This window comes from Pseudomyrmex gracilis, unplaced genomic scaffold (genome assembly GCF_002006095.1).
Source record: "Pseudomyrmex gracilis isolate BER0280 unplaced genomic scaffold, ASM200609v1 scaffold_270, whole genome shotgun sequence".
NCBI classification, from domain to species: Eukaryota; Metazoa; Arthropoda; class Insecta; order Hymenoptera; family Formicidae; genus Pseudomyrmex; species Pseudomyrmex gracilis.
Window position 1 is genome coordinate 98,726 of NW_018020854.1, and position 14,194 is coordinate 112,919.

The 14,194-nt window shown below is 43.4% G+C and overlaps 2 protein-coding genes across 3 annotated transcripts; both read right to left on the reverse strand.

The window, feature by feature from the left end:
- Positions 1–596: 596 nt before the first annotated feature.
- Positions 597–7,601, reverse strand: LOC109859572 (nuclear factor related to kappa-B-binding protein). 2 transcript variants are annotated; one of them, XM_020437938.1, is made up of 15 exons: positions 6,866–7,601; positions 6,399–6,647; positions 6,067–6,299; positions 5,676–5,941; positions 5,196–5,548; positions 4,768–5,102; positions 4,436–4,684; positions 4,122–4,355; positions 3,811–4,032; positions 3,346–3,716; positions 2,904–3,215; positions 2,626–2,818; positions 1,716–2,532; positions 1,312–1,638; positions 597–1,203 (listed from the first exon to the last, which is right to left on the reverse strand). In XM_020437938.1, exons 1-15 carry the CDS (start codon positions 6,869–6,871, stop codon positions 733–735), a joined length of 4,638 nt encoding a protein of 1,545 aa, XP_020293527.1. In that variant the 5' UTR covers positions 6,872–7,601; the 3' UTR covers positions 597–732. The 2 variants fall into 2 exon arrangements, with proteins under 2 accessions (XP_020293527.1, XP_020293526.1); XM_020437937.1 differs by having other exon boundaries at positions 1,312–1,641.
- LOC109859584 lies at positions 7,528–13,434 on the reverse strand. The gene is made up of 3 exons (XM_020437959.1): positions 12,588–13,434; positions 12,229–12,491; positions 7,528–10,473 (listed from the first exon to the last, which is right to left on the reverse strand). The coding sequence occupies exons 1-3, from the start codon at positions 13,030–13,032 to the stop codon at positions 7,528–7,530; spliced, it is 3,654 nt and encodes a 1,217-aa protein (XP_020293548.1). The 5' UTR covers positions 13,033–13,434.
- Between the last annotated feature and the right edge of the window lie 760 nt (positions 13,435–14,194).

A 14,194-nucleotide genomic window follows, 5' to 3' on the forward strand; every position in this document is an offset into this window, starting at 1 on the left:
TCTCACAGTTGTGTGTGTGTGTGTGTGTTGTGTGTTATACGTGCGATAGAAAATTATATTTCTACAGATAATATAACCCATAATTATAACAGACTTCGAAAAGTACGACAAATATAACATTGAAGTCACGTGACATTTTGATTTTTCTATATTTCATATAACAAAGTTTTATATTTTCTCGCGCGAAAGAAATTTTTCTTTTATAAATTCCAGTTTTAAAAGAAAACCGATGTTTTTTGTTTTTTTTAGGATCTATATATATTGTAGTGTTAATTTTATAATTAAGGGTTAATAATTACAAATATATTAAAATTATATGCAAAAGTTCTTTATACAATGTGAAAATCGCTCATATTTAACTATTTTGTTCACATTTTATTCTATAACTATTCTTCAAAAACGTTATAATCTAGAATACTAGATTATAAACAAAAATTAGACTAAAAAATTTTTAAGTTTAATGCTATAAAATATTACGTGTTTACCGTGTGTTTTTATGATTTTTTTCTTTCTTTAATTTTGTTTGAACCTATATGTGTTATATATATGTATACATGTATATAAATATTACATAGCATAGTAATATACATATTCATACGACTTTTATCGAAAAAAAAAATCTTAACATTTTATTTTAATACTTCAATTTAAAAACAAACGTGTAAACAGATAAAAGCGACACTATATAAATGGAAATTAAACACGAATACACGTATAAGAACGTTAATCTTGTCAAGGTGTACCGTACGAAGTACTTCTTGGTGATTGCATTTGCAGAGTCTGCTGCTGATTCGACGTAGACTGTGCGGAAGCTATCGTCGTAGGTGCGATGACTCGAGCGTACACAGCACCGCCCGCTGTTTTCAAGCCGGATGGCGTGGGGATCACTTTGAGTCCGTGCAACGCTTTGATATTAAGCAACTGACTCGGCAGAATGATCGGTTGTTGCGTTTGCTGCTGCTGCTGTTGCTGTTGCGGCGTCTGCTGAGAGGTCGGCTGCTTGCCTAACACAACGTTACCACTGCTAGTGCTCACCGCGACACCAACGTTTTTATTTCCACTCGCCAATACGATAGGTTTTCCCGCGAGCTGTGCAGTAACCATTCGAACGGTCTGAGTTTGTTGCGGTTGGGATTGCTGGTGCTGTGTGCTAACTGCTATTATCTTCGACTGACCAGACGACGTTTGCGCTTGTGGTACAACCTGCACAGACACAAGTGTAAATAAAATATCATAGTAGTTTGTTTTTATTCTAATGTACAGGAAACAACAAAAGTTGATTTTTATTTATCTTTTTTTTTTTATTCTTACCTGATACTGAGCCTGTATAACTTGTTTGGCTTGTCGATTAATCTGATTGCTGTGACTAGCGGCAGTAGCTAACTTTAATCCTTTTTGAGCGAGCAAACTTTCGACAGATATAATTTGTCCCCCGCCGCTATTCGTCAAGACTTTCGCTAATATTTTTTGTTGCTGTTGTTGTTGCTGCTGCTGCTGGGGCGATTGTTGTATTTGCACGGCAATTGGCTTGCCTCCGATTTGCGCGATTATGCGCTGCATTCCCGGAGTTTGTTGCACAGATTGCTGTTGAGTAGCTACGACCCGCTGTTGCTGAAGTTGCTGTTGTTGCTGAAGTTGCTGCTATTGAATATTGAAAAAGTAGAATAAAAGCGAATATAAAATACGATATATCATTATTTATTTTTAAGAAATACCTTTAATTGTTGTTGTTGTTGTTGCTGTTGTTGTTGTTGCTGCTGCTGTTGCTGCTGTGTTTGATTGTTGGATGGTGAAGATTGTTTGATAAATATGGTCTGGCCCTGAAGACCGTGACCCGAGAGCAACGATTTAATTTGACTCGGACTAACTAATTTAATCTGAGACGCTGCCAAAAGAGTTTTGCCTGGCAATACGTGTTGCTGTTGCTGTTGTTGTTGCTGCGATTGCTGTTGCTTTAAGTTGGTAGTTTGTAAGATACTCTTTCCCGCTTGATTCGTTATTATGGTCGGTTGTTGGTGCTGATTTTGCACTTTTGTAGACGGCAATATTGTCGTTAGATTCGTGCTTGTTCCGTTTGTCACGTTAGAACCACTATTAACCGGAACAGATTGCTGCGCTGACTGCAATACCGAATGTCCGGACAAACGAATCGTTTGCAAGCCAGCGGATGTGGACACTTGAATTTGATGATGTGAGAAATTATGTTGATTTGATTGGAGAAGACTCTGAGTGGCGTTCGCTTTCACCACGGCGACCGGTTTTCCTCCGATAACGGACGCCTTTTTCATTGTTGTTATCGGCGTGAGTTGGGACTTCGTCTCCACCGTGACATTGTCCCGTTCCGTACTCGCTGAACTCGCGATCGTAGGCGACGAGGTCACGAGTGACGCAACAGGAACAGAAGTTTCGACGACGGAAATTGTTGGCGTTGTTATTGTGCTGACAGCTATGTCCATATTAGTGTTAACGGAATGTTCAGTAGAAATCGAATGTTCGTTTATAACTTTTTCCTCGATCTTGCGCTGTTCTTTTCTGCAAAATTATTATTACATTTGTTTAATAAGAAATATTGTTTTTATATTAAATATCTTTTTTTTTTACGTAATAAATTATTTGCATATTTACTTGGGCATTACGGGTTGAGCAGGTATAGCCATTGTTCGTCTTTCTTTTTTGTGAGTTACCTCTTTATTATTCGGCGATTGTTCTTTGTTTACATTAGCTAATTTAGGAACAGGCTGTAACGCCTTATTCCGAGACGTACCACCAACGCTCTTCTTGTTCTTCGCAATACCTTGCAATTGTTGATGAAACATTTCTACAGACAACAAATGTATTTTCTCGCATTAAGATGTAAATATACGATGAATATAAAAGACATAAAAACAAAAAAAAAAACAAACCAAATTCAGATTCAGACCGCGCTCGATGGAGATAAAGCCATTCCTTCCGACGAGGATAATATCTAACGCAAGGATCTGCCTCGTAATGTAACCTATCAAGCGCTCCCGAGACCACGGAATGTAGATTGTCGTCGTTATTCCCTTGCTCTTTGATATATTGCGAATCCTTCAGTAATTGACAAATGTCAGCCCGAGTTCCCTCACCGTTCGGAAGTCGGGCGGTAGCGTCTCTGACCAATGCTAAGATCGTCACGAAATTTGGACGATCCGCGACCAGTAAATTGTGACCTCGCGCCTTAGACTGTCCTGAAGCTTAACATAACGACAGTTTAATACAATTTTAACTTTTTTCATACAATCTTTTAGAAGAATCTTTTTTTTCTTTTTATATTAAAAAAAGTCTTTTGACTTGTTTTTATATTAGAATTAATTTTCAACATACCGACATTGTGCTGATAAATTCCTTTAACGGGACCGACCACAGATGCGTAACCGTGCATGCGATACGTAAACGCTTTGTGAGGCGCAGCGTAACGCATTCGTTCCTGTCTTCGAAATTCTTCGCGCTCTTCCGTTGTGGACTGACGGACCTTCCACTCCGTAGGAAACAGCGCACGAGGCGGTTCCCATTCGGTTCCGGTAACACCAACGTCTATGGTAGTGGTTTCCGATACGGGACTACCGCCACATTGCGAACTGCCGCTCGCGATCGTGCTATTGTTCGTGTTATTCAAAGAGCTGAGCTGCGTCTGCTGTGACTTAACAGGCGTTACAGCGTTGGTGGTCGAAGAATTTGGCGGAGCCAAGATATCTCTAACAAAAATAAAATTATAAATAAATTATATAGATTTTTTTTCTCTTATTTTATATAAAAGAAGGTAAAGAGAAAAAAAAACTATTAGCGTACTTATACAAAAGAAATTTTGTACACAGATCCTGTAATCGAGCGTCCGAATCTCGTCCCGCCCCGATCCACGCGTACACGCCACGACCTTTGTTTTCCAAATAGGGCACGAGTTCTTGATCTCGTTCCTGGCGTTGATCCAAATCTTGAGAATATGTCAATTCACCAGCAAGAAATCCCAAAGCTAACGGTACCAGTGTGGGCCAAGAAGATACCAAAGAATACCTACGATAACAACATATATATATATATAAAACAATTCTCTCCTTTACTTTTATTACAACAAAAATTTATCAGTCGACGCGCGAAATTACCAATCGTTCAAGGGCGAAATAGGATTGCTCTGCCACTGCATTACTGCCTCTTTCATCTCTATCATGCCCATTCGATATTCTCCCTTGGAAGTAAAAGCGTCGCGCAACAATGAGAAGAAACACGCGTGTGTTTCCTGCATCAGTTCCGCTCCGCTGTTTATGTCTATGGTACTTTCGCTGGATGGTACAGTCACTTCCTTTTCCGGTATCGATATAACACCTTCATCTTCGCACCTGAAGTGAGAAAAACACAAAATAACTCGATTACTTTTTTAAACTTGTAATCAATGATTCGTGCACAAAAATAAACTCACTTGACATCGTCGAGTATGTCAATTCCGTCGTCGAGTTGAATTGGCAGCTGCATCATATCGATATTATCCAAATCAAGTTCTTTCTTGCATTCGCTTTCGACTTCCTCTTCAGTTTCGGCAAGAACATCTTCATTCACGCTTGAATTCAACTCGGTCTTGACTTCAACGTATTCTATATCCTCAATCTCCTTCTTTATTTCGGACGTATTGAGTATCGGTGGTTTGCAACTCTTCATACTTACCGGATTCCTGTAAATAAAAAATGTAACGAAGCAAGATCGAGCAAAGATGTTTATCTTAAAGTGAATGTAAAAGTCGCGACGTAATATTACATTTTCTGTTTAGCTAATTGATGTGCTTCGTACGCATCGACGGGTTCTAATTTTATAGGCGGTGTTATTTTGTTGTAATCCATTTCGACCGCGTTAGATTGCTTATTGTCGTCCGTTGTGTGGGAATAATCACTGTTATCACTTTCGTGTTTCACGGAATTCATTAATTTTGATGCGGGCGGACACGTGGACGAGTTTTGTTCTACTTTGATCTTCTTCTTGGCCGGTGTAATCTTCATGGAATTGCCGAGCGAGAGTTTGTGCTTTTGACCGATTTGCGATCTCTGCGTCAGATCGGCGAGAGCGATTCCTTGGGTGTTCAATTCGGGATGAACCTAAACACGTCATTAATTTCAGTCAGTTTCTCTTGTTCCTCAAAAAAAAAAATAAATAAATAAATAACCAACGGTAAGAGGGATTGTACGTACGTCGCGACGCGCCCGTCGTTTTTTATGTGCAATTAACATGGTGCGATAACTTTCCTCCGTTAGTTCGCGTACTAACAGCGATCTGCTCGGAGCGTATTCCGCTCGCTGCAACGTGGAAAACACAGGTCGAATTGTTTCGTCTTCCTGACTGAGTTGCAAGCCCTTAATAAACGACAATCCTTGCAAACTCATGGTGCGACGTTTCTTTTTCTGCTTCGCGCCTGTTGTTTGATACTGCGGATAGTTTTCCTCGTTCTCGGACGTCGTGTCGGCGGAAAGTCTCGCGTTGGATCCGAGTTCCGCCCGGACCGCGTTCAGTTCCTCCATATAGCGCAGCTGAGTCTTTTCTTCAACTGTCATTCATTTGCGTGTTAATATTGTCTCCCCAGAAGTTACTACATAATTTTCTCTGCCAAATCGCGGGGGGAAACATAAACAGCCGGAAGTTATTTAAATGAATCTTATGAAACGGACACTCACCCATTATCGGTTTCGGCTTGCGCAAGTGAAATTTCGATACTATTCGATTCGACGGTTGACTGAAACCTTGTTTGTACGCGTTCGACAGCAAACTCTCCCGTGACTTGAGCAACTGACTCGCCAGATCGTACGATCGTTTTCGTTCCTCAAACAACAATATCTTCTTTTGCGCCTTACGAACCAAGCTGCGCATTTTGCTTATATCGGGACGATAATGACCGGCGGAGAGGTGATTGTGGAACGTGTCCAATGGCGTTACACCAAATCTGTAATTACAGTTTAGTCGGTATGTTTTGTGATAATCATCAAGTTAGTTATTTGTGTCAGTTTATTCGGAAATCAAGTTATTGTTCTTCAACTTTTGTAAACAATATGCATATTTTTTCACTACCTGTCATTTTCTCTATTGAACAACATCTGCAAAGACTTCTCCATTTCCGCTTTTACATTGCAGTCTTTTGGAAAAGTTGGCAAAAAATTATACAAGGTTTCCCTTTGACTGTCATTGAGACATTCGTTCCAGAAACGTGGGTAATCCAACATTTCCTTGAAGATATTGAAGTATTCACAAAGATCCTGTGGCAATTTTACTTTGACGTTTCCAGCCACGCAAGTTTCCCATCTCTAAGAAAGTCAGTTTGTCGCACATACAGTTTTATTAATTTTTTTCTTTACTACATAGATCACGCGAAACATGTAAATATTAATTAAACAAAATCCTACCAGAGCATTGGGATTTTCTCCATTTATCATATATTCTCCATTTTCGTTTTCTTCTTCGTCCTCTTCTGCGGAACTGTGACTCTCGCTGCTGCTTGTCGCACGCTCCTCAGCACTGTCTTCCTCACTGTCCGTTGTTGTACTACTGCCACTCACACTGCTGCTGCTACTGTCAGTCCTAGAACCATGTGACGAAGCTTCGTCCTCATCTTCTTCAGCTGCACTATCACCTCCAGCTGAACATTCATCTATCTGTAAGAGCATGTGTGTGTGTGCATGTGTACACATATACTATATAAAGAACATGTGTGTATATATACTACATATACATATGTGGATCAGAAAAAAATCATATATGTGTGTATTTATGAAAACAAAATTTTCCACATATAGGCAATTTTTCGCTACATGTTTTTTCTGCGAAACAATTGATTTTATCTCGCAGCAGCAATATAAACCAAAAAACTAACCTCCATTTCTTCGAACTTCTAACCTCTCACACGTTACTTTAGAGAGCGATTCGCGTTGTCTATCGAAACAACAAATTATCTCTTGCACGTAACGCAATTTACATATATATTGTATGTAAATTAGACATATATATATATATATCTATGTACACAACACTGTAGGAAAAGACACACGAGAAAAGGTTAATTTCCCAGCACGTATAAACACTTGCACCAGTTCTTTCTTTAGGATATGAACAAGGATGACTCGTCTTCTCACGACGAAACGCGCTTGAACAATCTTGCCGTTCGCATTCACATGCTGTTTGTGTCACGTACTGTAATTGCACAACCGTAATTATTTGGCATATTTTTCCACAAATGAAAAGAGAACACAGTTTCGTACACACATGTACATATATATATATATATATCTTCTTCTTTGCACTTATGGCTCCGTGCCCCTTTAACTGTTTAGGCACCGGCCAGTCTTTGCTTTAAGCGCGCACAGGTTGGTTTGGATACGACTCCAGTCTGTCTGCTGCGCTGTGTACTGAGACTAAGGATTTAGTAACGACAGGTAACAAGCAGGAAGGGAAGAGTAAACGTAAAAGGAGTAGAAGGGGAAGGGGAGGGAAGGGTAAAAGCTTGTTTACAAAGGAGACAGCGTTCCGCTAGGACGGTTATACACTTATGTTGGCTGTATTGACGAACTTTAGTAAAGCAAACATGGCGCTAAAATTACTGGAAAAGGCAACCTTTTCCACACTATACGGAGGGCTAAACCCGTTGTGGTACAAATCAATCAGCAACCTGTCCGTACTATCTTTATTGCATGGACAGTGAAAGAATACATGATCAACACTCTGCTCCGGTTGGCCGCACTGGCACATAGCACTATCAACTATATTTTTCTCAAACAGGTGACTGTTCACTGCCGTGTGGTGTGTACGGATTCTAGACACTAGGGTGATTAACTGTCTTGGGAGGAACTTTCCTTTCTTAGTCCTAGAGTACCAAGGTTTGCCCAGCGGTTCCGGTACATACCTAAAATAACGACCGCCCTTATGGCGTGACAAACTAAGGAGATACTCTTTAGACAGCCGTAAAACATCTGACTTGATAGATGGGAAGAGGGAAGAGACCTCCTGTTTTTCAGCCGGTTCAGGTAGGGACAAGGCCTGTTTTGCATGATAATCAGCAAGCTCGTTACCGTGTATTCCTACATGACCGGGTACCCAGACAAACTTAACTCTAACTCCTTTTCTTTCTAACTTCACATCTATCGCCNTTATTTTGTGTACAAGAGAGGAATGACTCCCCTTCGGGTCAGGTGACTCAAGGCAACGTAACACAGACAACGAATCAGAGGCTACCACTACTGACGAGAAACCAAGATCTTCCGCATATTCCAGTGCACAAAGCACTCCCATCGCCTCAGCGTCGAAAATGGTAGACGAAGCGCCGACTCGTTCCTGGTGGACCAGCACCGGATTTTCAGACACAACAGCAAATCCCACAGCTGCGGGAGACCCACCGTCCACCAGGCGGACCAGAGAGCCGTCTGTAAAAAANACTCTAGTAGCACCAGTTTTCGACAGATAGTCTGAGAACACATCCTGGGGATTCTTTGATCCGCGTACTCGATACCCTACCTCAGTATCCACACAACACCTTCTATANCCCACCCCAAAAGGGAGGGCCAAGCTACCCGGCAACGTATACCTGACAACGTTCCTAGTGACTGGCATTAACTCCTTGCCAACTTCCATAAGACCGAATTGGACGCCCTCGCAGATTGGAGTCCAGTTCGCACAATTCTCCTCGATCAACCGTCCCACAGGGTGGTTGGTCCTCGCCAAAGCCCTGCAAATATACTTGCTCAGAAGGTACCTGTGTCTATACACCAGGGGTTGTTCACACACCAAGTCTAANAACACATTGGTCGGGGTAGTTCGCATGAGGCCACACGCTACCCTAATACATGCATACTGTAACCTACTCAGCACCAGCATTTCCTGTTCACCGAGAGGGAAGGTGACCTGACAGCCCCACTCAAGGACCGACCTCACTAGTCCCTTATATGCCGTCATTAACACTGCAGGATGCGCACCCCACTTTATGCCTGCAATTGCCTTTAGGATATTTATCCTAGGAAGGACCTTGCCACGTGTCACAGCAACATGTTTTTTCCAACTTAACTTATAGTCAATATAGACACCCAAGAACTTTACGTTCCACTCCACCTTTACAGGTGACTGTCCGATTTGTATTTTAACATTATGTTTTTTCAATAGCCACTTAGTATTCCTCAAAGAATTTAAGGAATAAAATGTAGCNACGGACTTACTAGGCGATANACTCAGGCCTAGAGATGACAAGTGTCTGTGGACACTAGACAAGGCCACATTTAGTTGGCCCGCCACCTCGGTAATAGACTGTCCCGTGCTATAAACTACCAGATCGTCCGCATATATGAGTAACTCAATCCCAGGTGGTAGACTNCACTCGACCCGAGACATATAAAGATTGAACAACAAGGGGCTCAACACAGAGCCCTGTGGAAGTCCACGAGTGGTGGTTCTACGCTGGATAAAAACCCCCGAGGCATACACCATCAGATCCCTAAAACTAACTACGGACGCTACAAAGGCAACAGCCCTGGGGGTTACCCCGAACTTCGGCAACATTGTCAAAAGGATCTCNGGGACCACATTGTCAAACGCGCCCTCAACATCTAAAAAAACCGCGCCTGTAATTCTGCGTGTGTTATTTGCAAGCTTAATTTTGGAAACGAGCACAGACAGGTTGTCTGTACAGGACAAACCCCGTCTGAACCCAAACTGATGGGGAGAGAANGCTTTACTGTTTTCAGCCCACCACTCGAGTCTTCTGCACACTACTTTTTCAAGTACTTTTAGCAAGTTGTTGGCTAATGAGATGGGTCTGTACGATCCACTACGACCGGGCTTCGGGATCAGTACTACAAAGTACTGTTTCCATTGTTCTGGATATACCTTCTGTGAATACATCCAGTTATAAAAGCCGAGAACGTACCGATGTATCTCAGGAGGTAACTGGGTAATAACGAGGTTGGTTATTAGATCTGGGCCAGGAGCCGAGCGCACCTTTAAGGACCNTACCGCAGACGAGTATTCGTCTTGGGTTACTGGGTTCTCCATGAACGACCCACCAGCAGCTGTCTCCAAACANCCCATCTCCTGCACTACGTCCACTCCTCCGGGGGCAGCAACAGGGTTTAACGGGGCAATTTTTTCCATCGCCCGACATAACCCATCTTGGTCGAGGCAGTTTCTATTCCCTGTGTACCTAGACTTACTACGAGCACCAGAAAACGCCCTGACAGTGTTCCAAACAGATCCTACATCCGAATTAGCATGGAGGGATTCACAATACTTTCGGAAGGCAACTCTTTTCTTTTTCCTGAAGAACCTGTAAGTTTCTTTTGAGACCCTGTTGTAATTGTCGAAGTTTTCCTTATTAGGNCGAGCAAGAAACTGTTTGCAAGCTTCCTTTTTCCTTTTATGCTCCTCAGCACACGAAGCATCCCACCAGGGGGATGGAGGTTTCCTAGAGGAACCTTGTTTACACACCTTCACGGCCCCCGCCTGTAACAATGCATCTTCTATGAGCTTAGTTAGACTAGAGTAAACAGTACTAACATCTTTCTTATCAGTAACATCTAACCTCGGGAGGTATCGGACCTGAGACACGCACATTGATCTAAAGACTTCCCANTTGACCCTACCCACTGAGTAATACGGACGGCAAGCCGTTCGACCCGTATAACGACAGCGTATTTTGGAGACTACTGGGAAATGGTCGCTACCGTAAAGGAACTCGCATACCTCCCAGAAGCACTGAGCGGCAAGATCTTGGGAGACTATGGTTAAATCAAGAGAAGAACGACAAGAAAGATCTGACGAACACCAGGTGTAACTTCCGTCGTTCAGGACAGAGAAGGAGAGACNGGTTACTGCTCTCTCGATTTTTCTCCCCTCTACATTAACAGTAGTAGAGGAACCACCCCACAGAGGGCTCTTACCGTTGAAGTCACCACAGATCACGGCAGGTTGATACCTGGAACAGGTGTGGAAGAAAAGGGACCAGAAGTCCGAATCTGTGTAGTCGTTACTACTACGAGGAGGGCTATATACAGAGAAAACATAAAGATGCTTGCCTTCAGGNAGAAGAAGTTGAAGAGCTACCACTTCCACTAAGTTCTGACGGCAAACATTATAGAGATCAGGAACGTCTAACAAACGGAACTTTATGTGTTTAGCAACCACAATTGCAACACCGCCTCCTTGTCTATTGCGATCACGAGAAACGACTTCGTGATTTGCAAACGTCACTATAGATTTTTCATCCATATAGGTTTCACAGAAAGCCGCCACTTCAGCTCGAGTATCTTGGAGTAGAAGTCTAGCAGCATCTAAGTTGCGAATCAAGGAGCGACAGTTCCACTGGACCACTGTAANAGATCCAAAGGGCGTCATTTCAGCACACACAAATTATGACAACCTTTTAACNAAACTCCCGGAGAGGGAGGATACAACCTCTTTTATGATGTTTTGCATATCGTTCTTGCTAAGTTTGGTTGGGTCGAAAGGATTTGAACCGTCTTTAAACCTTTTTAGGATATCTACAATGTTTTCTTCAACTGTACTGACGTTAACCAAAGTGGGGGGTTTTTGTCTATTTTTTGAACAAGAAGGTTCACGGCGAGGCAACACAGAACTTGTCTTGCTCTGTCGGGCCTCCTTGTTCCCATCTTCAGAACCTACGGGAGGGGGGGACACACTTGTCCCCGCCGCCTTTGCATAAGATGTACTTTGCAGGTGTGGACCCCCAGCGGAAAACCGGAAAAGCCCACTGCCTACACTGGTCGGTAAAAACTCTGCCAGGGTGGGAAGAGGTACAGTAGAGCCGCGATGAGAGGTCCTCCCATCGGTGACCTGCGCCCCCCCTCCGTCATATAGCCCCGCCGCCTCTCTGAAAGAGAGGTCACGATAGGCCATCATCTTATTAATCTCACGTTGTCTTTTAAACGCAGGGCATTCCATCGCGGAGGCCTGATGAGAAAAGCTCCTAGACTTTGATCGGATACAATTAATGCACTCGTCTTGAGTCGCTGTGCACGAAGATTTATGATGACCACTCCTGCCACACTTTTCGCAAACACGCTTGTTCTCATCCGAAGACTGTTTACATGCGAACCTGGTATGGCCAAAGCGTTGGCAAAAGTCACACCTCCTAACCTTATAAATGTACGGTATCAACTGAAGTCTTTTGCCATAGTACAGGCAGGAACTGGGAACGTTCGGTGAACGGAACCTCAAAATGAACTGGTTAGTACTTACGTACACCGGGGCCTCACTGCCACCACCTCCAACCCTGCGGGTAATCCGCACAGCNTCGAACGGAGGGGTCCACTCACCCGACCACCCGGGGGGAGGCTTCAAGCCGGCAATAAGATCCTCGGCCGTGTCCTCATCGTCAGCTCCCCTAAGAACAAACTGTTTNACCACCTTGAACGACGGGATGTGGGCCGTCCATACTTCAGTCTCCGTGATCCAGCCCGACACACTTCTGAACCGGTCCACAAATTCGTTAGCACAGCTACCTGTAGGAAAGCACACCGAGTACTTGTTCCTTCCTATAAGTTTAAGATCAAAAGCATGCTCGAATTGNTCTGACATAAGACGGTACAACTTCTTACCCAGCTTGATCACACTCAGCGACGACTGACCTTTACCTGTTTGTGAGTTAAGATCCTGTTCCCCCAGGGAAGAACCACCCGACCTGCACGTTTCCACGTGAACTAGGAAAGGGCCCCTCGATCCCGGGAAGTACTTGTTACACAACAGCTGTCTTTGGACGTCCGAAAGAGCCGTAGGTTTCCTCTTGGGGAGGAGGAGTCTCTCCTCAAGGCGAGAGCCCTCCCCCACCTCTAACTCTCTCTTACCACTTTTTTTCNTTTTAGGGGAACATAACCCCACCTTGCACGCAATTTCATCAACAACTGACTTGCCACCAGCAGTTTCACCCTCATCTCCGTCACGGGAGGAGCCCCCGTCAGTGACTGGACACGGGGGACCGCCGGGGGGAGAGCCGCCGCTCTCGAGCATCTCCACGTCTTCCTCTAGTTGTGTCTTCTGAGACATAACCCCCTACTTTACCCTGAGTAGATGGGTGTAAGGACTTAACCTGCTCAGATTACGAAACCACAAAAATACGTGTCGCGGACAACAAAGAGAGCCGGAACCGCCGGGTTCAGAGAACTTCACACTACCAGTGAACTGTAACCAGAATCACGGCGAACAGCAAGACAAAGAGCCTTGCCAATATGGCGTCGAGAAGCCACAAACGCGGCCAACCGACGCTCACAGTCNTTGTCGTGAAAACGACAGTTTGCGCGAACGGACAAGCCGCTAGATAGATAAATCTACCAAAAACAGACCGGACCGTACGACTAACTTAACTTTTACCCGCAATGTTTGCTTAGAGCCAACAGGAAGGGCAAGGAAAGGAACAGCACAGCAATAGCGATGTTGCTTGTTGCGCAGTCTCAGCACGAATCCTCCATATATATATATATATGTATACATCATAGACTTATATAATAGACGGAACACTTATATGACGAAGTTGAAGACAACATTAAAGGAGACAGAGATAATGCTGGAGTAGTTGTTTCTCTCTCTTACAATAAGAGCGGTGGGGGACCAATCATCTTCGTTGCTCTCGGCCACTCCCTCGGCCTGTCGCGGCCACCAATCAACTCACTGCTAGAAAAGAAGAGAACTACTCCGCGACTATTTCTGTCTCTTTTAACGAAGCTTCAGCTCCTCTTACACGAATGTTCCGTCTATTATATAAGTCTATGCCTCTAAACAACCTTCAGCCATGTTTCCATGGTCCACTAGTGGTGGATCTATCTACACTGAAACTTCATTTAGTTTTCCTATCACTTATCTTCCCACAAAATCTCTCAGTTATATTCGCATTTAGTTTCCCCTCTAACTCCCACTCTCACTTTTTTCTCATTTCCCACTCTCGCACTTAGCAGAGCAAACGAGGCGCGGGGAACGACATGATTTGCAACAGCCAATCACACTGCAACCGTAATGGAAAACCACCTTTACTCTGCAGCAGTGATGGAATTCTCTCTGAGGTATGTTCTAAAATCTTACCTTGGTAACCGAAAACTATAGTATACGTGACGTAAAATATAGCATTTTAGTAATTAAAGTAGGATTTTGGAACGTACTCCTGGGATACGTTCCAAAACTCTACCTTGGTTACTAGAATGCTATATTTTACGTC

Bases quoted from the DNA above. Each gene is read 5' to 3' on its own strand.
- LOC109859572 (XM_020437937.1), bottom strand. The intron at 3,717-3,810 runs GTACGCTAATAG...TATTTTTGTTAG, and splicing joins ACAAAATTTCTTTTGTATAA to AGATATCTTGGCTCCGCCAA. The intron at 2,819-2,903 runs GTTTGTTTTTTT...TGTTGTCTGTAG, and splicing joins GCGGTCTGAATCTGAATTTG to AAATGTTTCATCAACAATTG.